Source organism: Vicia villosa, unplaced genomic scaffold, assembly GCF_029867415.1.
Source record: "Vicia villosa cultivar HV-30 ecotype Madison, WI unplaced genomic scaffold, Vvil1.0 ctg.001583F_1_1, whole genome shotgun sequence".
NCBI lineage: Eukaryota > Viridiplantae > Streptophyta > Magnoliopsida > Fabales > Fabaceae > Vicia > Vicia villosa.
In genome coordinates this window covers 40928-65390 of record NW_026705665.1, presented here as the reverse complement: position 1 = coordinate 65390, position 24463 = coordinate 40928, and the positions used below count along the sequence as shown (strand labels likewise).

At 38.0% G+C, this 24463-nt stretch overlaps 1 protein-coding gene across 1 annotated transcript; it reads left to right on the top strand.

Moving 5' to 3' along the window:
- Window positions 1-17001: 17001 nt before the first annotated feature.
- Window positions 17002-18615, top strand: LOC131635883 (uncharacterized). Its single transcript, XM_058906520.1, has 2 exons — window positions 17002-17840; window positions 17961-18615. The coding sequence occupies exons 1-2, from the start codon at window positions 17002-17004 to the stop codon at window positions 18613-18615; spliced, it is 1494 nt and encodes a 497-aa protein (XP_058762503.1).
- Window positions 18616-24463: the final 5848 nt, after the last annotated feature.

The window sequence follows — 24463 nt, the reverse complement described above, 5'->3', positions numbered from 1 at the left end:
AACTCAATCATGCCAATACGCTTTTAGAAAAATAATGATGGTTGTCATACCCCAAAATTTACCTCCCATACTTCACTCATAACAAGGTTCAAGATTCAACTACAAAGATCACCTGCTCAAACAATCCCAAGATCCACAGTCAACTGATCCAAACTTAAAGATCAACTACCATCAAAGCATGATTCAAACTTCTAATCATTGATCAAATATCAAGTACATAAGTGTATATCCATCATTTGATCAAAATTTGATCATGATTTATCAGTAGAAACTTAGAGATGAACAAATACAAAAAGGTTCAGATTAGGGTTTCTCTAGTAAAAAGTCAACTCAACTTTGACTGATCATAACTTTCACATGGAGCATCAAAAATTCCCCACTCAAAGCCTATTTTGAAGGAAATTAGATTCTCTACAACTTTGTCTCTCACAAGCCAGGGCTAGAAATGATTCATTTGAGAGGTACAAAGCAAAATATTACAGGTCATTCTCAAGCATCCTTCAAAAGCAGTTTTTTGTCAAAGAGGATATGATCAAGATAAAAGCTCCAAATAGAAAATATGTTCCAAAGTGGCTTATAGAGGACCTCTTGAGGTTTCCAAAAAGTCCTAGAACTTCATCATAGCTTAAAAATTGAGTGAGATATGCTTGATCAAAGTTGGTTGATTTTTGGATGCTAAATGTGAAATAAGGGTTTCAAATCGGATTTCTTGCAAATAGGCCCATACTTTTATAACTCAAACTTGGCCCACAAGTTATCCAAAATATATGACATGAATTATCTCATTTTATTTGATCTTACATAATTTTATTTCATTTTAAATTGATTTTTAATGATTTAATTAAGTAGAAAATCAAATATTGGGGTAGAGAATATGTTTTAATTGTTTTTAATCAACATTCATGATCAAATATATTTCAATTTTCGTGACAAACCAATTGGGAAAAGATTGATAAGAGCTTGGCCAAAATAAGCAAGTTCCCATGAAGAATAAAATCAAATTTTCAAACTTTGGCAAGATTGGATTTCTAAAGATTCTTGATTGTTTTGAGTGACCTAAATTCGTGCCCTATAAATACATAACCTAAAGCACATGAATAGGGGTTGGTTTTTCTGAACAGAGCAAGAGCACTCGAGAGGACAAAATTCTCCAAAAAACTCAGAATCGGTTTGAGAGATTAAAGAGTTTTCAAAGGAGTTTAAGCATTGCAACGTGTTTGTGAGATCGCTCTGAAGCTACCTGGATCATCACGCTTCATCAGCACCCCCAGAATTGTCTCATATTCGTCAAGGTAAGTCACTCTGAAAACCTCTTCGATCTGGACGATATACGCATCATCATTGAAATATAGTTGCATATTCATGTTTGTTTCAGTGCCATGAACGTTTCTGGGTTGTTTATTTTAAGCTTATGTGCTTTAATCGAGTTCTGCCATTGGATGCCGTTTTGAGTTTTAGGGTTGCAAATTAGGGGTTTTTAGTAGGAGTAAAATTGGGTCAAGTTATTTACATGGTCAAACTCGTATAATCAAGACGAATGAATCTGGATTGGTGCGCGCTATTTATATGTATGTATGGCCAAATCGCTATTTCTGAGGCATGTTTGCTAGGAGACGAATCGTAGCTGATTCGTAGCTAAAATATAAGAGTATTGCAGGTTTTTGTGAAGAGGACGAAGACGTGCCCTCACGTTACTGGCTGGTTTGAAATTTCGCGCTTGTTTTCTATATGTATTCTTGTTTTCGCTTATGGTTTGCAGGGAGCGTTTCTTTAACGCGTATACGCCGTAGTCGAGATGGCAAGAGTTGTGTTGATGTGAGTCTGGGGGTGTGGGTTCGAACCCTCACTCCCACATATATTTTTCTGAGCTTTTAAACTCAGGTTCACAGTAAACCTTCAGATCTGAACCATCAAATCTCCACTCAGCTAAAAATCAACGCCCAGAACCTAGTTCCCCATACTATACACCATAATGATAGTCATACCTGATCAAAACCTTAATAAAACTTAAATAAATTTTAATTATTTGTTTTATTTTAATTGAAATATTTATTTTTAATATATATTAATTATATAATGCTAATTTTTTAAATAAATATATAATGATTATATTAAGGATTTTTTAATTTGTTGTTCGTTCCGATTAAATTAATTAATCGCTATGGTCAACAATATTTTTAATTAAAATGCTATTTAAATAAAATACAAATCAAATTATATTCGATTAAATGGTTGCAATTATCTTATTGATTGTGATGATTAATCCTCCCTTGTTCTAAATTTAATTTGTTATTATTTGTAATCGTATTAATCGGTTATGAGGGGTAACAATACAAAATAAAATTCACAAAAAATAATAAAACAAATTAATTCATTATTAGTGATAATCGAATCAATCAATTTGAATTGGTAATGGTGCAAAACCCCTAATCTCTTAACTATGGTGATCAAACCTATTGATCCTTGCGGTTAATTGTGCCAAATCAGGGTTGTACGCCCGAATCTTAAAATATTTCTTAAATCCATTCAAAACTACAAAATCATCAAACTACGAAAGGCCATTCAAAAAGCCTCTAAAAAACATTTCTAATCAAATTCAATTCTAATGGCGTACGACCCTCCCCGAACTACGTAGACTCTGATCCTCCCTAAGGAGGTACGTAGGCACTTGGCAACAAGGCGAGTCCCCCTCTTTAAATTTCTAATCATATCAATACAATTCTGTTTTCCACCCTTCTTTATGAACCCTGCCATGAAACCCTGATCTTTGAAATATTGGCCTTTAGGAAAGCGTTGAGGGTGCCTAACACCTTCCCTCAACCTGATTATAATAACTTACCCTGAATCTCGTATCTGCGCAGGGTTTCCTATTCGCCCTTCAGAATAGGTGGCGACTCGAAGTTTAAATTTTTAGGCAGGTTGCTACAATGGTTTCACGTGATCATTAAGTCAGGCAGTCAACATTTATCAAAAAGAAGAAAATTGTTAAGTCAAAACCTATGAAGCAGACTTATTAAAAATCGTAATGTCCCGCTGACTGTAATCTCAAAATAAACAGTTCAGGCAAAAGTTAGGGATAACAAAGTCAAAAAGGACGTTGCTAAAAATCCTCGACAAAAGAAAACATTTCAAAAGAGGTCACTACAAATCCTCGACAAAAATAAAGTATTACAACAAAGGATGACTGCCTGTCCAAATTAAACCTCTGATACTGTAACCATCATCAAACCTCGACGTTACAACTTCAACCAAAAGGCATACATCCCAAGTGGGTTTCAAACTATTTCCCGATCAATCTGGGGCAATCAAGTCAAGATTCCGAGAATCTCTCAAGGATGCCAAAACAATCAGGGGCATGCATCCAAGAAGATCTGAAGTTGCTTCCCAATCAGCATAGGGCATTGCCCTGGGCCTATGACTACTAGGGGCATGTCGCTCATAGCGCACATTGTCGCACGCTCGCGAAAAAATGAAAAGAGTCGCCACCAATATATTTATCCCATAAGGGAAAGGAATATCAGAAAACCTAACAAAGGAAGGAACAGGGTCTTGCGACCAGAGAATCAAGGTACGGGAGTCGGTTACGCAAGGGGAAGGTATTAGCACCCCCTCGCGCCCATCGTACTCGATGGTATCCACCTATGTTTGTTTCTATCTAAAGGGTGTGTACTATGTCTATGTCTACATGCGAATGAATGCAAAAGAAATACGGGGAAAAGAAGGAATATTTACAAATGTGCTCGTTCAAGCCCCGCGACTTGATGCCTACGTATCTGTCGCACCCTAAATTTTGACCTATGTTTTTATCTGATTCTTTGCGTTTAGCATCGATCAATTTATTTGCATCCAGAATAAATTTCGACTTCACATACCACACTTCAAGTTGGTATGAAATTCGCAATTAATTCCTCACCATTTCAACTAATAATCAATTTTATCATATTTTTGCATATTTTTCATCTTGAATTCAATCTTTATCATTTTTGCACCCATTAATATATTAAATTGCTTTCTTTAAATTTTTGCTTAAATTGACTTAATGAATAAATGAACATTTAATTGTTATTTTCAATTTAAATTTAAAATTTAATGAAATAAAATCAATAGATGTTTTTGAAAGGTCCTATTTTCCTTTATATATATAACTTTCTTTTGTGTGGCCCATTCATTAAAAATAATACCACATGGCCCATTTTCACAAAAAAGAAAACAACAAACAAATGAAAAAAAGAGGCATTTGTTCTTTCTTCAGCAGCGCACCACCCACACCAGTCCAAAGTTGCTGCTCCACTATGCAGCACATATGTCCAAACCTTGCACTAAGTTGTCCATACAAAAACCTGCGCAAAGAAAGGAAGAAATCAGTACATCAGAAAAGGGCAAGAAGGAAACTTAGGGAACAAGAATCAATCTCAGCCCTCCATTCAAATTCATCAACAGCTCTTTATCCTTCTATATAAACAAGCCATAGAAACAGAGCAAAAGGGGGGAGAAATCGGCAGCCACCACAACCATAACAATATACCTCTGCAGAAAATCGCCCTCGAAACTCAATAAACCTTAACCAACAATTTTCACCTCAACTCTACCGAATTCAATTCTCCATTCATAAACCACAAAACCAACCTTCAATCCATTGCAACATACACCCCCTCCCAAACCTCTAAAACGATATTCACTGAAGCAATTCAGCTTCTCAGGTTACCCGCAGCTTCCAATCCACAAATACCATCACACCAACGTTCAGTGAACTGAAGCAGCAACAAAACAAAGCCTTCACGCAACAATGGATCAGTTCGATAGTGCAGCAATTTCATAGATTCATAATCGCATCACAACATCATCATATCACGTTGACCTCTATTTGCACTACCGATTCACGACGCAACGACTCAACTCAGCTTTACATCTACCTGCAAAAGCCGAAGCAAAGCCGACAAGATTCGATCAGGAAAGTTGACTCTGAAGCTAACAACACGACCACACACACTCATTCAGACGATCTGCGTGGAGTTCTTCCGCTGATAACGTTCGGCGTCGGTATTTTTCGAAACGTTTGTGCTTGTACTCGCTTTGTGTGTAGTTGATTTGTTTAGAATTTCTTCAGAACTGTGCTTTTGATTGTGTTGATTTGTTGCTGTTTGTTTATGATGCTTGTTATGACATTGTTTTGATTTCTGCCGTGTATTGGTTTTGTTGTTTTCAATCGAGAGAGTAGAAGAGATTAGATGAGAGAGGAGAGTTCGTTGTTGTTGTTGTTGTTGTCTCTTTGGACAGAACAGAGTAAGGCAGAGAGAAATATGTGAACGAAAGAGCGAGTGAAGAGAACGAGTTCTGAGAGAGAGGAAACCTGATGTTGTTTGTTTGTTCAAAAAACACAGAGAAATAGAGAAGAAAAAGGTTTGGTTGAGTCAAACGTGAGGAAGAGGAAAGAGGCGCTGGCCTCGTCTAGGTTTTCTTGTAAACCGAGTTGGCCACTAAAGGACGACGGATCCGGGTTATAACTGACCCGACCCGGTCCAAAACCTTTTCTTTTTTTGTTCAGTTCTCAATCACCCTGGGCCTTACTCCCATCTGATCTTTACACCCTACCCTGATCTCTGCACACCCTTGGCTGAACTCCAAATTGAACCTTGGGCCTTTAATCTTTTGAAGCCCAATTTTGGATTTCTTTGAACACCCTTCTCCTGCGCCTGATGCACCTCCTAGGGGTTTGTTTCAAATATTTTCGGGCCTCCCTTTTGAGCCCAACACCTTCTCTAGTTAATTGCACCTCTTTGTTAGTTTTCATTATTACTTTTAAATTACTCTAAAATTTTGTTAGTTTTTTTCTTATTCATATAATACAAAAAAATACAAAAAATATATTTTATGTTTAGATTTTATTATTATAATTAAAAATCCAAAAATATATTTTATTTCTAGATTTTAGTTTTATTATTAAAATACCAAAAATATTAGATTAATCTCTCAACCCAAAAATAAATAAATATTGGTCCAATGCCAAGTCATGTCAATATTTCCTCGATTCAATGTCGAGTTTCTTCTTCACAAAAATCCTTTAAACCATACCAAAAGTGTTAGAACAAGATTTGTTCTTATCAATTATCTTAGTTTTGATGATAACAATAATATGAATTTTGCTTAAGATAATATGGTACTCTAATCCAATGCAATTTCCCTTTCAGGAAATATATAAAGAGTACGCATAATTCAGCGCTCAGAAGATGTGTCTCAAATGGTTCAGCATGCAACATCAGAACATGGTCTGGCAAGACATCAGAAGATGGTCGAAGCAGAATCAGAACATGGGTCTATGAAGCATCAGATGAACAAGAGATCAGAAGCACTGAAGATCAGAAGATGGTATCACGCAACAGAAGCACTTCAAGATCAGAAGATCAGAAGATGCTTTGCACCAAGCTGTTTGACTCTGATGATATTCAAACGTCGTATTCACAAACATCAGATCAGAAGGAAGTACACGTGGCAGACTACGCTGACTGACAAAAGGAACGTTAAAGCTACTAAAGGCAACGTCAGTAGACACAGCGTGAACAAGGCTCGAGGTAGTTGACAAAAGCGTATAACATTAAATGCGAAGCTGTACGGAACACGCAAAGCATTAAATGCACCCAACGGTCATCTTCTCAACGCCTATAAATATGAAGTTCTGATGAGAAGCAAGGTTAACGATCCTGAACCAAGACAATTCAAATTAACTTGCTGAAACGTTGTTCAATCAAAGCTCAGAATCTTCATCAACTCACTACATTGCTGTTGTAATATCTTAGTGAGATTAAGCTTAAATTGTAAGAGAAATATCACAGTTGTGATTATCGCTTTTAAGAAGCATTTGTAAACTCTTGAATTGATTACATTAAGTTGTAAGGAACTAGAGTGATCGGTTGATCAGTATACTCTAGGAAGTCTTGGCAGTTTGCTGAGCAGTTTGTAACTAGAGTGATCAGGTTGATCAGAATACTCTAGAGGAAGTCTTAGCAGTTGGCTGAGCAGAAAGTCTTAGGAGTGAACTAAGCCTAGAGTGATCGTGTTGATCAGTAGACTCTAGAAAAGTCTTAGGAGTGAACTAAGCAGTTGTTCCTGGAGTGATCAGGTTGTGATCAGAAGACTCTGGAAGACTTAGTTGCGGCTAAGTGGAAAACCATTGTAATCCGTGCGATTAGTGGATTAAATCCTCAGTTGAGGTAAATCATCTCTGCGGGGGTGGACTGGAGTAGCTTCGTTAACAGCGAACCAGGATAAAAATAATTGTGCATTTTATTTTTATCGCTCAAGTTTTAAAGTCACACTTATTCAATCCCCCCCTTTCTAAGTGTTTTTCTATCCTTCAATTGGTATCAGAGCGCCGGTTCTAAGGTGCAAGCACTTAACCGTGTTTAGAAAAGATTCAGGAAGAGAAAAACGCTTCATTTAAAAGATGGTTGATGAAAGTGAAAAGACTACATCTACATCTGGCTCTGCTGAGCAATACAACGGTAACAATGGTTATACTAGACCGCCGGTATTTGATGGTGAAAACTTTGAATACTGGAAAGATAAACTGGAAAGTTACTTTCTGGGTCTAGATGGTGATCTATGGGATCTTCTGATGGATGGTTACAAACATCCAGTAAATGCCAGAGGTGTGAAGCTGTCAAGGCAAGAAATGAATGATGATCAAAAGAAGCTTTTCAGGAATCATCATAAATGCAGAACTGTTTTGCTGAATGCTATCTCTCATGCTGAGTATGAGAAGATATCTAACAGGGAAACGGCCTATGATATATATGAGTCCTTGAAAATGACTCATGAAGGAAATGCTCAAGTCAAGGAGACAAAAGCTCTTGTTTTAATCCAGAAGTATGAAGCCTTCAAGATGGAGGATGATGAAGACATTGAAAAGATGTTTTCGAGATTTCAAACTCTAACTGCTGGATTGAGAGTTCTTGACAAAGGATACACCAAGGCTGATCATGTAAAGAAGATCATCAGAAGCTTACCCAGAAGATGGGGTCCGATGGTGACTGCATTCAAGATTGCGAAGAATCTGAATGAAGTTTCTCTGGAAGAGCTTATCAGTGCCTTGAGAAGCCATGAGATTGAGCTGGACGCAAATGAGCCTCAAAAGAAAGGTAAGTCTATTGCATTAAAATCCAATATCAAGAAATGCACTAACGCTTTTCAGGCTAGAGAAGAAGATCCTGAAGAATCAGAATCTGAAGAAGAAGATGAACTGTCCATGATTTCCAGAAGGCTAAATCAACTCTGGAAAACCAAGCAAAGGAAGTTCAGAGGCTTCAGAAGTTCAAGGAAATTTGAACGTGGAGAATCTTCTGATGAAAGAAGGTTTGACAAGAAGAAGGTCATGTGCTATGAATGCAATGAGCCTGGACACTTCAAGAATGAATGTCCAAATCTTCTGAAGGAAAGTCCCAAGAAAAAGGCTCATAAGAAGAAAGGTCTTATGGCAACCTGGGATGAGTCAGAAGATGATTCAGAAGATGAGCAGGCCAACTGTGCGCTGATGGCGACAGAAGATGACGAATCAGAATCTACATCAGAATCAGATTCTGAAGAGGTATTTTCTGAACTTACTAGAGATGAGTTAGTTTCCGGATTAACTGAACTTCTGGAATCCAAGTCTCAGATTTGTATTAAATACAAAAAGCTGAAAAAGCTATTTGAATTTGAAACAAAGAGGCTTGAATTGGAGAATTCTGAATTAAAAGAAAAACTTCTAAAACTATCCAATAATGTTGGATCTCCTTCTGATTCAGAAAAATCCACTCCCAGTCTAAACCATATTCTGAAGGAATATGATTTAAGTTTCAGGAAGTTCTTATCTAGAAGTATTGGCAGAAGTCAGCTAGCTTCTATGATATATGCCGTATCTGGAAACAAAAGAGTTGGCATTGGTTATGAGGGTGAAACCCCATACAAACTTGAACCTGTTGATGAAATGAAAATTACATACAAACCATTGTATGATCAGTTCAAGTATGGCCACTCACATGATATTAGGCACACTTCACATGCACAAAGTTTTCACATTACACACACTAAGAAGCATGTGACACAACCTAGGAAATATCATGAAACTCACATTAAGAATTATCATGCTGTTCCTCCTATTGCTTACAATGTTAAATCCAAGTTCAAACAGAACTTGAGAAAATCTAACAAGAAAGGACCCAAGAAGATGTGGGTACCAAAGAAAAAGATTATTTCTTTTGCAGATTCTCCTGATAACAAAGAAGACAACATTCAACATGACTTGACACCTGGATTCAAGTTGGTCTCAACACTTGAAGGGAAGAAAGATTGTCTCTCAAGTTCTGGTTCTTAAATCTGTTGAAGAAACTATGTTTGTAGGAATTCAGAAAAGAAAGTTTATTAGTCTTGGATCCATCAGTTTTGTTTGTCTCTAAAGCATCGATGTTTCATTCTTGATTATTCTGAATGCTCTAAATGCTACAGAATATACAACATTGAAACATTGATTGTGGACAAATCTATAAACATCTGTTTTGATGATAAACTTGTTTCTGATGAAACAAAGAGCTTAAGAATTTCTGCAGATACAGTTTTGTCTTATCAGAAGCTGCAGAACAGTGAAGTAAACCTCCAGAAGCTGTGTACATCTGAAGTAATGGATCAGAAGATCATTCAGACTTATATCAGCACACTTCAGAAGGAGTATTTCCAGAAGAGAAACTTGATCATCTCAGAAGCAGTAATCAGAATTTGAAGGCGTAAAATCTCTCTGATATTTACAGCTGTCATCTATTATCTGATGGTGAACACGTATCTGTACGGTTTGTACAAAGCGTGCAGTTGAAAAGACGCCGACCTAGGTAACTGTATTAAATCATTTCATTTACTGTGTTCTCTCTCCTAATGTCATTTCTCATTAAATGCATAATGATTTCTTTTTTTTTTAAATCTTTTAAATAACCTGCTTCATCTTCATTCCCATTTTTTTCTCTCTCTCTCTCTTTTGTGCATTCACCTTGTTGCATCTCTCTTCAAACCCTAGTTCTTGATTTGATCTCAAGGCATTATCATAATGAATCCATCTCCTCGTTCATCAATCTCTAAAGATAGTATCACTTCCACACAGAACCGTTTAAGCAAAAATGATGCTCCGTTGAAAACTTGCTTAATACCCACGAAAGAACTGGAAGTTCTATGTGAATCGGCTGTGGACGTCAACAACCTTAAAGCAAATGGCTTTCAGTGTGATGCAAGAATCTTTGAGCAAGGATGGTCTAAATATCTTGATAGATTGGTTGGTCCAATTTATCCTGAACTTGTAAAGGAATTTTGGGTACATGCAACAGTTACCCCAACTGCCATCATCTCATTCGTGCTAGGGCATGAAGTGACTATCACTGAGAAACTCATCAGAAAGCTGTACAATCTTGATGATGAAGAAGGTTGGTCTGAGTTTCAACCCCATACAGTTGACTGGACTTTAGTTGAAAAACAAATCTCTACGGTTGTTGGAACTGACTCTCATTTTACGGGCAACTTAAAGCCTTTTTATAAAGTATGGGCTGAGATTATTCTGGGTTCTCTTTACCATAGAAAAAAGATGCGCTGCTCCTCCTACATCAGTCCGACTCACAAGTATACTCTCTCCTGCATTGGAAAAAAGATAGAGATCAACATCTCCCATATTCTATTTGAGAATCTGAAAACCTCTATCTTTGAGTCAAGAGAAGATGAAAGGGCGAAGTATCCTCATATTCCAAGAACAACCATTCCTTTCGGAAGGATGATTTCAGACATTCTGATTGAAAGCAAAGTGGTGGACTCCATCAGAAATCGTAATGCCTCGCATTTTCTTGGAGTAACTCAAGGTCCCATCTTCAATGGTGTTGATCTGTTCGGACTGGAAGTCATTAAGAATGTACCTGTTATGTGCACGAGCTTTCCTGACATTCTGTCTAGAAGAATTGCTGTTAAAGGGTTCATCTCTCTGTTTCATAAAGAACTTGATCAAGTTGTCAAGTTTTACTTGGAAGATTGCGTGAGGAAGCAATCGGATGTTGATCCTGCTTGGATCCGTGGCAGAGTACTTCCGTCTAAAGAGGATATTCTGAAGAAGGATAAAAAGGAACGACAGGCAAGGTTAAAAAGAAAGGCTGAAGAAGATGAGGCTGAAAGAGCCAAGAAGTTGAGGGTCACCTATGATCCTGACAAGGTGGACTCTAAAGAACGAAGAGATAAAAGGATCAGAGATTCCTTTCGCAGAACCAGATCTTCTTCTTCTTCTTCTGTACAAATCTCCAGAAATGTCCTTACTCCACCTCCTTCTGTCCCTAAACCATCTTCCCAATCACCTCCATCTGAACCAAAAGTAAACTTCACTCTACCAAATCCTTCTCCATCATCCTCCTCCTCTCCCATTCTAAACCCCACACCGTTGAGCATTCTTCCACCAACTCCTTCTGATAATTTCTCCTCACCAATTCCCTTTACAAATACTCCACCCTCTCCTAAATTCATTCCATCTGACACTCCAACATCATCAATCATTCTCTCAGATATTCCCTCCTCCTCAACCACCGCACCTCCATCTTCTTTATCCCATCCATTACCTACCAGAAAATCCCAACCCTACTGTCTTCTCTATCCTGACTACAAATTCACCTTCAATCCGCCTGAACCTGAACCTTCTACATTCCTGGAACTCTTCAGACATGAGGTGATTAGCAGTCTAGACCTTCTGAAGGATGCATTCCTAAATGGTCTGGATGATGTTTCTACAAAAAATCTCTGGAGAAGATTTCGCAAGGATTTCCAAGTAGAAGCAATGGGAGTTCAGAAAAGACTAGTGGCTGCTGCCCCTGGTTACCCTGGTTGCCTTCTGGAGGAAGATAATGGTAAATACTATCATCCTCTCAGAAATTGTGTTGTTGCTGAGGAGAAGCCCTTTGTGGATGAATTGGAAGTATTGAGACTGGCTGCTGCCATGGAAGCAAACCCATGCAGGGACATGGTTCTCTGGATTCCTGAGTATCCTGTTCTGCTAGGAGACTTCAAAACTCTCTTTGACTTTCTGAGGGAAAACCCTTCTAAGAAAGACCCTAGCTTGGTCATTCCAAAAGTTGTTGACCCACCAGAAGTTGAAGGCCCTTCTGCTCCCAGGAATTTAGCTGCCATTCTTCAGGCTCTAGAGAATGGAGACTCTGAAATTCCTGCTGCAGAGTATGGAGATGCTTCTATGCAAGAAGCAGATGCCGAAGATCATGTTGCTAAATCAGACCCTGTTGAGGATATCCCAGCAAATGATACTTCTATGGAAGCTGCAGATCAACATGTCATTCCTGTGGTTGAAAGCGGTGAAACTTCTCTTGATGAACCTTCTCGTCTCGCAAGGACTCTAGAAGAAATTCAGAGGAGACAGGATGAGCAAAGCTCACTCAATGAGAAGTATGATGCTTTCATTGAGAGGCAAGAAGGACACAACAACGATGTTAAACAGATGCTGGCCAAGATCTTGTCAAGACTAGGGCCATCTTAGTTTGAGTCTATGTTGTTTCTTTCTTTTCTTTTGCATCTGTTTTGTTTCTGTGCATCTAATTTTTTCATCCTGTACTTTTGTACCCTTTGGTTGAACCTTAATGAAATCATCTTCTTCCTCCATGTGTTTCTGTTTTACTCATCTGAATCTTTTCTATTTTTTTCTTTTTGATGTTATGACAAAAAGGGGGAGAAGATAAATGATAAATGATTTGATTAAATCTATCAGTTGCTGGGTAAAGGCTCCCACACATTCACTAACAAGAACTGCAAGTTCTACATGGTTTCAGTGTTTTGCAGGTACAAAGAAGTGAAGTGAATCTTCAGAAGCAAACACTAGAAGCAAAACCATAAGAAGTGTTATTCTGTAAAAGGAATAAGCTCTTGGAAACTGAAGCAAGCTGAGCGCTGTCAAGCTTCAGAGATCAGAAGCAAGAAAGAAGAATGAATCAGAAGCACTGATAATAGAATTCGAATATCATTGTCTATCCTGTTATGACAAAATTCTATTTGCTCTGATACATATAATGTTATGGCTCTGATACATTATTTGCTCTGATACACGTTTTTAGCCTAAATGCTCTGATACATTTGGCTCTGATACATATCATGTATTTGAATATACATTTTATGTTCTAACTCGTTCATGCTGACTTTTGTCGTTTAGTTTTTGTTCTGTAACATTTCAGGATGTAGAGATGCTCAGATGATGCTCTGGTACATTCAACAATGTTCTGATACAAATCTAGCATGAAGTGATGATTGGTAGACATTCAAAGTTCTGAAGCTATCCGAGGGAAGCAGAAATCAGAAGATGTGAATGCTCCAAAAGATCCAGAAATTCAAGTTCTGAAGCTATCCGAGGGAAGCAGAAGTCAGAAGCTGTGAATGTTCTGAAGATCTAAAGAAATTCAAGTTCTGAAGCTGTCCAATGGAAGCAGAAGTCAGAAGCTATGAATTCTCTGAAGGCAGAAGCTTATATGATCGTCTCTACCGAAATAATCAGGGAAGTCTTTTATCAAAGTTCTTCGAGTATTTATTTCAGGGGGAGATTATTTATCTCAGGGGGAGATTGTTAATCTCAGGGGGAGACATATTCATATGCTTATGCTATAGCTGTGTAATTTGTCTTTTGCCGTCTACTCTTTCTGATCGCAAATTCATATCATTTATATATGTTTTTGTCATCATCAAAAAGGGGGAGATTGTTAGAACAAGATTTGTTCTTATCAATTATCTTAGTTTTGATGATAACAATAATATGAATTTTGCTTAAGTTAATATGGTACTCTAATCCAATGCAATTTCCCTTTCAGGAAATATATAAAGAGTACGCATAATTCAGCGCTCAGAAGATGTGTCTCAAATGGTTCAGCATGCAACATCAGAACATGGTCTGGCAAGACATCAGAAGATGGTCGAAGCAGAATCAGAACATGGGTCTATGAAGCATCAGATGAACAAGAGATCAGAAGCACTGAAGATCAGAAGATGGTATCACGCAACAGAAGCACTTCAAGATCAGAAGATCAGAAGATGCTTTGCACCAAGCTGTTTGACTCTGATGATATTCAAACGTCGTATTCACAAACATCAGATCAGAAGGAAGTACACGTGGCAGACTACGCTGACTGACAAAAGGAACGTTAAAGCTACTAAAGGCAACGTCAGTAGACACAGCGTGAACAAGGCTCGAGGTAGTTGACAAAAGCGTATAACATTAAATGCGAAGCTGTACGGAACACGCAAAGCATTAAATGCACCCAACGGTCATCTTCTCAACGCCTATAAATATGAAGTTCTGATGAGAAGCAAGGTTAACGATCCTGAACCAAGACAATTCAAATTAACTTGCTGAAACGCTGTTCAATCAAAGCTCAGAATCTTCATCAACTCACTACATTGCTGTTGTAATATCTTAGTGAGATTAAGCTTAAATTGTAAGAGAAATATCACAGTTGTGATTATCACTTTTAAGAAGCATTTGTAAACTCTTGAATTGATTACATTAAGTTGTAAGGAACTAGAGTGATCGGTTGATCAGTATACTCTAGGAAGTCTTGGCAGTTTGCTGAGCAGTTTGTAACTAGAGTGATCAGGTTGATCAGAATACTCTAGAGGAAGTCTTAGCAGTTGGCTGAGCAGAAAGTCTTAGGAGTGAACTAAGCCTAGAGTGATCGTGTTGATCAGTAGACTCTAGAAAAGTCTTAGGAGTGAACTAAGCAGTTGTTCCTGGAGTGATCAGGTTGTGATCAGAAGACTCTGGAAGACTTAGTTGCGGCTAAGTGGAAAACCATTGTAATCCGTGCGATTAGTGGATTAAATCCTCAGTTGAGGTAAATCATCTCTGCGGGGGTGGACTGGAGTAGCTTCGTTAACAGCGAACCAGGATAAAAATAATTGTGCATTTTATTTTTATCGCTCAAGTTTTAAAGTCACACTTATTCAATCCCCCCCTTTCTAAGTGTTTTTCTATCCTTCAAAAAGATCGAGTGACAAGAAGTGTACACCTCTTGAATACCTCGATTCTTTTGGATTAAAATCTTAAAAAATATTTCTTAATTAAATCAAAGTGATTAAGTGACAAGGGGTGCACACCTCTTGAATACCTTTGATCCTTTGAATCAAACAAATCTTTCTTAATTAAATCAAAGTGATTAAGTGACAAGGGGTGCACACCTCTTGAATACCTTTGATCCTTTGAATCAAACAAATCTTTCTTAATTAAATCAAAGTGATTGAGTGACAAAGGGTGCACACCTCTTGAATACCTTTGATCCTTTGAACAAAATATTAAAAATCTTTCTTAATTAAATCGAAGTGATCGAGTGACAAGGGGTGCACACCTCTTGAATACCTTTGATCCTTTGAAATCAAACCTTAAAAGTTATTTCTTAATTAAATCAAAGTGATTAAGTGACAAGGGGTGCACACCTCTTGAATACCTTTGATCCTTTGAGTCAAACCTTAAAAGTTATTTCTTAATTAAATCGAAGTGATCGAGTGACAAGGGGTGCACACCTCTTGAATACCTTTGATCCTTTGAACATAAATATTTTTTAATTAAATCAAAGTGATTAAGTGACAAGGGGTGCACACCTCTTGAATACCTTTGATCCTTTGAACCAAACACTAAACATCCTTCATAAAATTAACCAACAAACTCGTAGTTTTTATTCGAACTACGATTGCTCTGACTTTCCCATTGCACGAGGGAATACGTAGGCACAAGATACAAATGTCTTGGCGAGCATAATAATAAAAAAAATCTTTCCTTTTCCTTCACAATAATAAAAAATAAAAATCCTTTTTCTTTTCTCTTTTAATCGATTAATAAATTAAAGAATGCAAACATTACGCAAACACTCATTCATAAAACTAACTAAATGGGTCCCATCGAGTACGATGGAGGTGAGGGGTGCTAATACCTTCCCCTTGCCTAACCGACTCCCGAACCCTAATTTGGTTGCGATGACCATATTATCCATTTGTTTTTATTCTTGGGTTTTATTCGACATTTCCCCTTTCCTTTTTGGAACAAATAAAGATCGGTGGCGACTCTGTTCTATTTCGAGTGTGTGAACACCTCGAGTATTTTTTTTAGCGCTACAGAATTGGCGACTCTGCTGGGGACTATCCTAAGAGAGTCAACCCTAGTTTAGTTTGTTTTACGTTTAAGTGTTTGCTTTTGTTTGTTCATTCTTGTGTTCTTTATGCTTATTCTTATGTTCTTTATGTTTACTCCTGTGCTATTTATGTTTCTTTACTCTTGCTTTATCGCTTTTATTTTATTTCTGTATTTACTCAATTGTGGGTATGGGAATGATATTTGAGTGAAGCTCTCAACCCGAGCTTTGAAAAACAAGAGAAAAACATAAGTTAGGAGGTGGTTGTGTAGTGCTAGTCCCCAAGGTGAACACCTTGAATGGCTAATACGAAAACCCCACTTGGAGGAGACTTATTCATGAGATTTGTCATAAGATGGTTCACCCGTCGCATGGCGAAAATCTGATTTCGTCGTTAACTCCAAGGACCTTTAGAACCCGTTCCATCTGAAGAAGTTATGTATCGATCCCCAAGGTGCACTCCTTGTATGATGGGTACAATAACTTCGCCTAGAGGTTGCATACTCATGAAATTCGTTATAAGATGGTTCACCTGTCGCATGATGAAATTCTGATCATGCTCGGATGCCTCTAGGAACCGTTATATCCAAAAACTCTAGAGCTAACCTTGTGAGGGGATTTTTGGGTAAAGAACTTAGAACTATCCTAACTTAAGGAGCCTTCCGATAGGTTGTTCTATTACCTTGCTTTGCATCCAACATTGCATGACATATCATTTGCATCATGCATACATCCATGTTGTCCTTGTACCTCATTCCAACTGTCTCTTTCATCCAGTCACCATCAATCGTCAAGCTGATTCCCAGGCATCCTTATCAGACGCGAAGTCTTACTCGACATAAAGATGGAAGACCTTGAACAAGAGAATCATGAATTCCGTGATGAAGTAACTACTCTCCGAGTTGGGGTGGAAAGATTGACTGCTTTGGTGGAAAGCTTAGTGGCTGCTCAGAATCAACCATCACCTCCTTCATCTCCTCGTGCCACTCAAACACAAACTGAAGTCCAGACTACTACGATCTCCGAAGTTTCTACTGCTACTGTTTCTATGGCTCCTATCACTGGTCTTTCTCACTATCAGATGCCTAATGGCTACCCTGGGGGCATGTCTTACAACTTTGTGCCAGAGGGATACCATCCTGTTACTGGAGCTACTCAAACTACTCCTATAATGACCGTGATTCCACCCCCGGTACATACCGTGCCACAAGCTGAGGAACCCATTTACCAGGTTGAGCCCAATGAAAGAGGTGAAGTTTATGATGATTTCCAAGATCAATTCCAAGAGATGCAAAAGGAGATTAAGGCCCTCAAAGGGAAGAATTCATTTGGAAAGAATGCTTATGATATGTGTCTTGTGCCAAATGTGAAAATACCTGCCAAGTTTAAAGTGCCTGATTTTGAAAAGTATAAAGGGAGTTCGTGTCCTCAGAGCCATTTGACCATGTACTGCAGAAAGATGGCCACTCATACTGATGATGATAAGTTATTGATCCACTATTTTCAAGATAGTCTAACTGGTGCTGCTTTGAAATGGTACATGGGATTGGATAGTACTCATATCAGTTCTTTTGATGACCTTGTAGAAGCGTTCATTCGACAATACAAGTATAATGTCGACATGGCTCCTGATAGGGATCAACTCCGAGCCATGGCGCAAAAGGAGAAAGAGTCTTTCAAAGAGTATGCACAAAGATGGCGTGAGGTTGCCGCCCAAATCTCTCCTCCTATGGAAGAAAAAGAGATGACCAAAATGTTTTTAAAGACCCTAAGCTCATTTTACTATGAAAAAATGGTTGCAAGTGCTCCAACCGACTTCACTGAAATGGTGAATATGGGAATGCGACTAGAGGAAGGCGTACGAGAAGGACGATTGATTATGGAATCTGGATCGTCGATTGGAACCAAGAAATATGGAAACAACTTTCAGAAGAAGTGGGAAGATGAAACTATTGCTTTTGCGATTGATGGTGGAGAGTCTCATAACTCACGTTCCTACCGACCCTTAGCTTATCAGCAAGCACCATTCATATCATACGATCAATATCCATATGTTGCGGCCGCACAATTCAAGCAACCATACCGACAGCCTTGGGCATCTCCTCCTCATAATTCTTCACAAAATGCTCCTCAGAATGCAGCTCAGAATCAGAATCGTCAACGGAATCAGAATAAACCTCAAAGGAACCATCAGAAGGAGGATCGCCGCATTGACCCAATTCCAATGACCTACGCTCAACTATGGCCATATCTAATCGAGAGTAAAGCAATATCTCCCAGACCAACCCGACCTGCAAAGTTTCCATTTCCCAAGGAATACAATCCAAATGTCAAGTGTGATTTTCACGATGGGATATCAGGTCACTCCATTGAAGATTGCAATGTCCTGAAGGAAAAAGTTCAAGATCTGGTTGACAAAAAGATACTCTCTTTCAAGGATATTGGTCCTATGCCATGATCAGTGCTGAGACACCAAGAACATTCCTAAAACCAATGGGTCAAAGCAGATCATTGAGCCACTTTTTATCACTTGCATTTACGTTTCTTCGCTTGTTTGCTAAGTGTTTATTTGCTTTTGAACATTGTTAACTTTAATGGTAATATTAATGAAATGAGCATGCAAGTTTTGAATTGGTCCATTCGTATTCACTCTTTCTTCCTTTTATTTTATTTTGTTTCCTAAAAAAAAAATGTTTATGTTTCTCCTATTTCCTTTTCTCTACCATACTTTTGTTTAAGCAAGTATTGGAGAATGATGAAAAACGAATATCCAATTTGCATCAGTGTGCTTTCAAATAAAACTTTGTTGATGATGTACAGGCATTGCTTCAAATCCCCAAACACTGGAGATATAAGGAAGATAATCCCTCGTTAACCCCTTTGAGCCTTAGAAGTAGGTGTTTTCTTTTTGCACGAAATCAAAACCCTTAATCAAAACCTGGGGCAGGGTAGTTGTTCAGTTACAAAGACTAATGCATCTAATTTCCAAGAGAATCATTTCATGGGAACCGCTCCCGACCAAAAGTTCAACTGCATCCTCTCTTCGTACACAATGTCGAAGTAGTAGTGAACATTTAAAGCTTACAACAGTTGTTTCCCTTGGAACATCAATATGGCAGTCACAACTCTCAAATTCTCATATCATTGAACAAATGTCACACGAGTTGTTCCAAAAAAAAAAAATCAAATCAAAGAAAATCCCGCTAAGTCAAAACCTAAACTTAGGCAAAAAATAGGGATACAAAAGTCAAAATAAAAAAAAAATCAAAAAAAAAAAACGAGAACAAACTTGTGTGAATTGCAAAGAAGAATGGGTGAGTGCCAACTTAGAATTCATTGGTTCTCAACTATCATATGCAAATTCTCTTGGAAGTCAAACACTTGAAACAGTTAACTGAAATTAGGACTAGAGTATACCATGAAGAATGGGTGGGTTAAAATTAAAATTTGAGCCAATATCCTTTGTTTCTTAAACCATGAACCAGGCCACGTTACAACCTTCAAAAGTCCTAATTGAAATAAGGTTTCTTTTGAAAGCATACTAAAGCAATGTTGCGTTAACCTGACTCCTAAATGTTTGCTAATCAATTGTTTTGATACCACATTATCACATCAACTTTCACATCTTAAATTCAAAGTTCCATTATATCCTCATCAGGATTCATCCATTGTATACCACAGTTTCATTTCAATAAAGGATTTGTTTTCAAAACTTGCATGCACGTCGCATTAAAATTACTATTTTTAATTGAATAGTTTCATCTGTAAATCATCACTTTCCATCAGGGAAGTTCCAACAATGGAAATCAATTGAAGAGCCTAAAGTGGAACCATCAAGGTCACATCACTTCAGAAGTCCATCATTCAGGGGCATTTCATTTCAAAATTCCCAAATACTGGGGCATGTCATCTCAGGATCATCGGTTTGATTTAAGCTTTGTTGAAGCAAATTCTCCATAGACTCAGCGTTCTGGGGCAAATCAAGGCCAAGATCTTTCCATCAAGCAGTCTAAGCAGACTATGCCATATCAAGCAGTCCTCAAATTCAGAATTGGTATCAGGAATTATGCTTGCATAAACCTCCAAGGGACCTTTTTCAACTTCACAAAAAATCATTACCCTCCACTAGGGCACATGTCAAAACATTCCAAACCATAAATTTCATTCATAACATGCATCCATAAATCATGCATATCATTCATGGGGCATCTTCCCACAACATTTACAAATCAAAATTTCAATCTTGCTCGGTCTTTTCCATTGAAAACCAAGCCTGGTTTACAAAGGATACCCAAAAAAATTCATTTCTCATTGGCACACATCCAGTAAATTCGTTACTTGCATTGATCAACCATCATACATAATTACACGTGCATCAATTTGCACAAAAGAAAAAAACAAAAATGTCTCATACATAAGCAAAAAGCATGCATGGATTCATAATCCTCAACGATGCCACTGCAATCATTATTTTCTTGTCAACCCACTGGTTGAGAACATACTTGTTAACATTTTCCAACCCACTGGTTGAAATTGATCATTTACCTTCTGGTCTTTTAAATCATCCTATTGGTTGAGAACCGTTCTGTTCGTTTTTGTCAGCCCACTGGTTGAATTTATCCATAGATCGCATTTTTCAATTGTTATCAATCTGCTGATTGAAAGTCATTTTTTTTGTCAACCCACTGGTTGAAGTTTACCCTTTTTGTGTCAATCCACTAATTGGCGATCACTTGTTTTATCAACCCACAGGTTGAAGTTTGTCATTTTTCCTGTCAATCCACAGATTGAACATCACTTATTTTGTCAACCCGCTGGTTGAAGTTTACCTTTTTTTTTTTGTGTCAATCCACTGATTGACTATCACTTGTTTTGTCAACCCACCGGTTGAAGTTCATCTTTTTTTGTGTCAATCCACAGATTGAACATCACTTATTTTGTCAACCCGCTGGTTGAAGTTTACCTTTTTTTTTGTGTCAATCCACTGATTGACTATCACTTGTTTTGTCAACCCACTGGTTGAAGTTCATCTTTTTTTGTGTCAATCCACTGATTGAAGATCACTTATTTTGTCAACCTGCTGGTTGAAGTTTACCTTTTTTTTTTGTGTCAATCCACTGATTGAAGATCACTTATTTTGTCAACCCGCTGGTTGAAGTTTACCCTTTTTTGTATCAATCCACTGATTGAATATCACTTGTTTTGTCGACCCACTGGTTGAAATTAATCATGTTTCGTGTCAATCCACTGATTGAACATCATTTGACTTGCCAACCCACTGGTTGAAATTTATCGTTCATCTTGTTAACCCGCTGGTTACAGTCAATCATTTACTTTCCGCTTAGATCAAAGCAACCCACTGGTTGAAAGCAGTTTTTCTTTGTCAATCCGATGGTCGGTATGGTCAACTCACTAGTTGATAACAAATTTGTTTCATCTTCATTAATCCACTGGTTAATGTTAGTCATGTCTTGTTTTAAAGTCAACTCCATAGTTGATGACATTTTGTTTACTTCCATCAATCTACTGGTTATGCGTTTCTTCTTTCTTAATTATTCGAACTCAATCCACTGGTTGAGGACATCGTGTCACCTTTCATCAATCCACCGGTCGATGTTAGTTCTATCTTGTCTTTTGAAATCAATTCACTAGTTGATATTTTATCAATTCACTAGTTGACTCGTTAACCAAACTCAATCGTCTGGTTGAAAACGACTTCTTGGCACCACTGCTCCTTGACCAATCATTTCAATCCCCGAGAATCTCTCAAGGATGCCAAAACAATCAGGGGCATGCATCCAAGAAGATCTGAAGTTGCTTCCCAATCAGCATAGGGCATTGCCCTGGGCCTATGACTACTAGGGGCATGTCGCTCATAGCGCACATTGTCGCACGCTCGCGAAAAAATGAAAAGAGTCGCCACCAATATATTTATCCCATAAGGGAAAGGAATATCAGAAAACCTAACAAAGGAAGGAACAGGGTCTTGCGACCAGAGAATCAAGGTACGGGAGTCGGTTACGCAAGGGGAAGGTATTAGCACCCCCTCGCGCCCATCGTACTCGATGGTATCCACCTATGTTTGTTTCTATCTAAAGGGTGTGTACTATGTCTATGTCTACATGCGAATGAATGCAAAAGAAATACGGGGAAAAGAAGGAATATTTACAAATGTGCTCGTTCAAGCCCCGCGACTTGATGCCTACGTATCTGTCGCACCCTAAATTTTGACCTATGTTTTTATCTGATTCTTTGCGTTTAGCATCGATCAATTTATTTGCATCCAGAATAAATTTCGACTTCACATACCACACTTCAAGTTGGTATGAAATTCGCAATTAATTCCTCACCATTTCAACTAATAATCAATTTTATCATATTTTTGCATATTTTTCATCTTGAATTCAATCTTTATCATTTTTGCACCCATTAATATATTAAATTGCTTTCTTTAAATTTTTGCTTAAATTGACTTAATGAATAAATGAACATTTAATTGTTATTTTCAATTTAAATTTAAAATTTAATGAAATAAAATCAATAGATGTTTTTGAAAGGTCCTATTTTCCTTTATATATATAACTTTCTTTTGTGTGGCCCATTCATTAAAAATAATACCACATGGCCCATTTTCACAAAAAAGAAAACAACAAACAAATGAAAAAAAGAGGCATTTGTTCTTTCTTCAGCAGCGCACCACCCACACCAGTCCAAAGTTGCTGCTCCACTATGCAGCACATATGTCCAAACCTTGCACTAAGTTGTCCATACAAAAACCTGCGCAAAGAAAGGAAGAAATCAGTACATCAGAAAAGGGCAAGAAGGAAACTTAGGGAACAAGAATCAATCTCAGCCCTCCATTCAAATTCATCAACAGCTCTTTATCCTTCTATATAAACAAGCCATAGAAACAGAGCAAAAGGGGGGAGAAATCGGCAGCCACCACAACCATAACAATATACCTCTGCAGAAAATCGCCCTCGAAACTCAATAAACCTTAACCAACAATTTTCACCTCAACTCTACCGAATTCAATTCTCCATTCATAAACCACAAAACCAACCTTCAATCCATTGCAACATACACCCCCTCCCAAACCTCTAAAACGATATTCACTGAAGCAATTCAGCTTCTCAGGTTACCCGCAGCTTCCAATCCACAAATACCATCACACCAACGTTCAGTGAACTGAAGCAGCAACAAAACAAAGCCTTCACGCAACAATGGATCAGTTCGATAGTGCAGCAATTTCATAGATTCATAATCGCATCACAACATCATCATATCACGTTGACCTCTATTTGCACTACCGATTCACGACGCAACGACTCAACTCAGCTTTACATCTACCTGCAAAAGCCGAAGCAAAGCCGACAAGATTCGATCAGGAAAGTTGACTCTGAAGCTAACAACACGACCACACACACTCATTCAGACGATCTGCGTGGAGTTCTTCCGCTGATAACGTTCGGCGTCGGTATTTTTCGAAACGTTTGTGCTTGTACTCGCTTTGTGTGTAGTTGATTTGTTTAGAATTTCTTCAGAACTGTGCTTTTGATTGTGTTAATTTGTTGCTGTTTGTTTATGATGCTTGTTATGACATTGTTTTGATTTCTGCCGTGTATTGGTTTTGTTGTTTTCAATCAAGAGAGTAGAAGAGATTAGATGAGAGAGGAGAGTTCGTTGTTGTTGTTGTTGTCTCTTTGGACAGAACAGAGTAAGGCAGAGAGAAATATGTGAACGAAAGAGCGAGTGAAGAGAGCGAGTTCTGAGAGAGAGGAAACCTGATGTTGTTTGTTTGTTCAAAAAACACAGAGAAATAGAGAAGAAAAAGGTTTGGTTGAGTCAAACGTGAGGAAGAGGAAAGAGGCGCTGGCCTCGTCTAGGTTTTCTTGTAAACCGAGTTGGCCACTAAAGGACGACGGATCCGGGTTATAACTGACCCGACCCGGTCCAAAACCTTTTTTTTTTGTTCAGTTCTCAATCACCCTGGGCCTTACTCCCATCTGATCTTTACACCCTACCCTGATCTCTGCACACCCTTGGCTGAACTCCAAATTGAACCTTGGGCCTTTAATCTTTTGAAGCCCAATTTTGGATTTCTTTGAACACCCTTCTCCTGCGCCTGATGCACCTCCTAGGGGTTTGTTTCAAATATTTTCGGGCCTCCCTTTTGAGCCCAACACCTTCTCTAGTTAATTGCACCTCTTTGTTAGTTTTCATTATTACTTTTAAATTACTCTAAAATTTTGTTAGTTTTTTTCTTATTCATATAAAACAAAAAAATACAAAAAATATATTTTATG

Coding starts and splice junctions, on each gene's coding strand:
- LOC131635883 (XM_058906520.1), top strand. CDS start 17,002: ATGGAAGACCTTGAACAAGAGAATCATGAATTCCGTGATGAAGTAACT. Junction 17,841..17,960: donor GAGAAAGAGTCTTTCAAAGA/GTATGCACAAAG, acceptor AATGGTTGCAAG/TGCTCCAACCGACTTCACTG.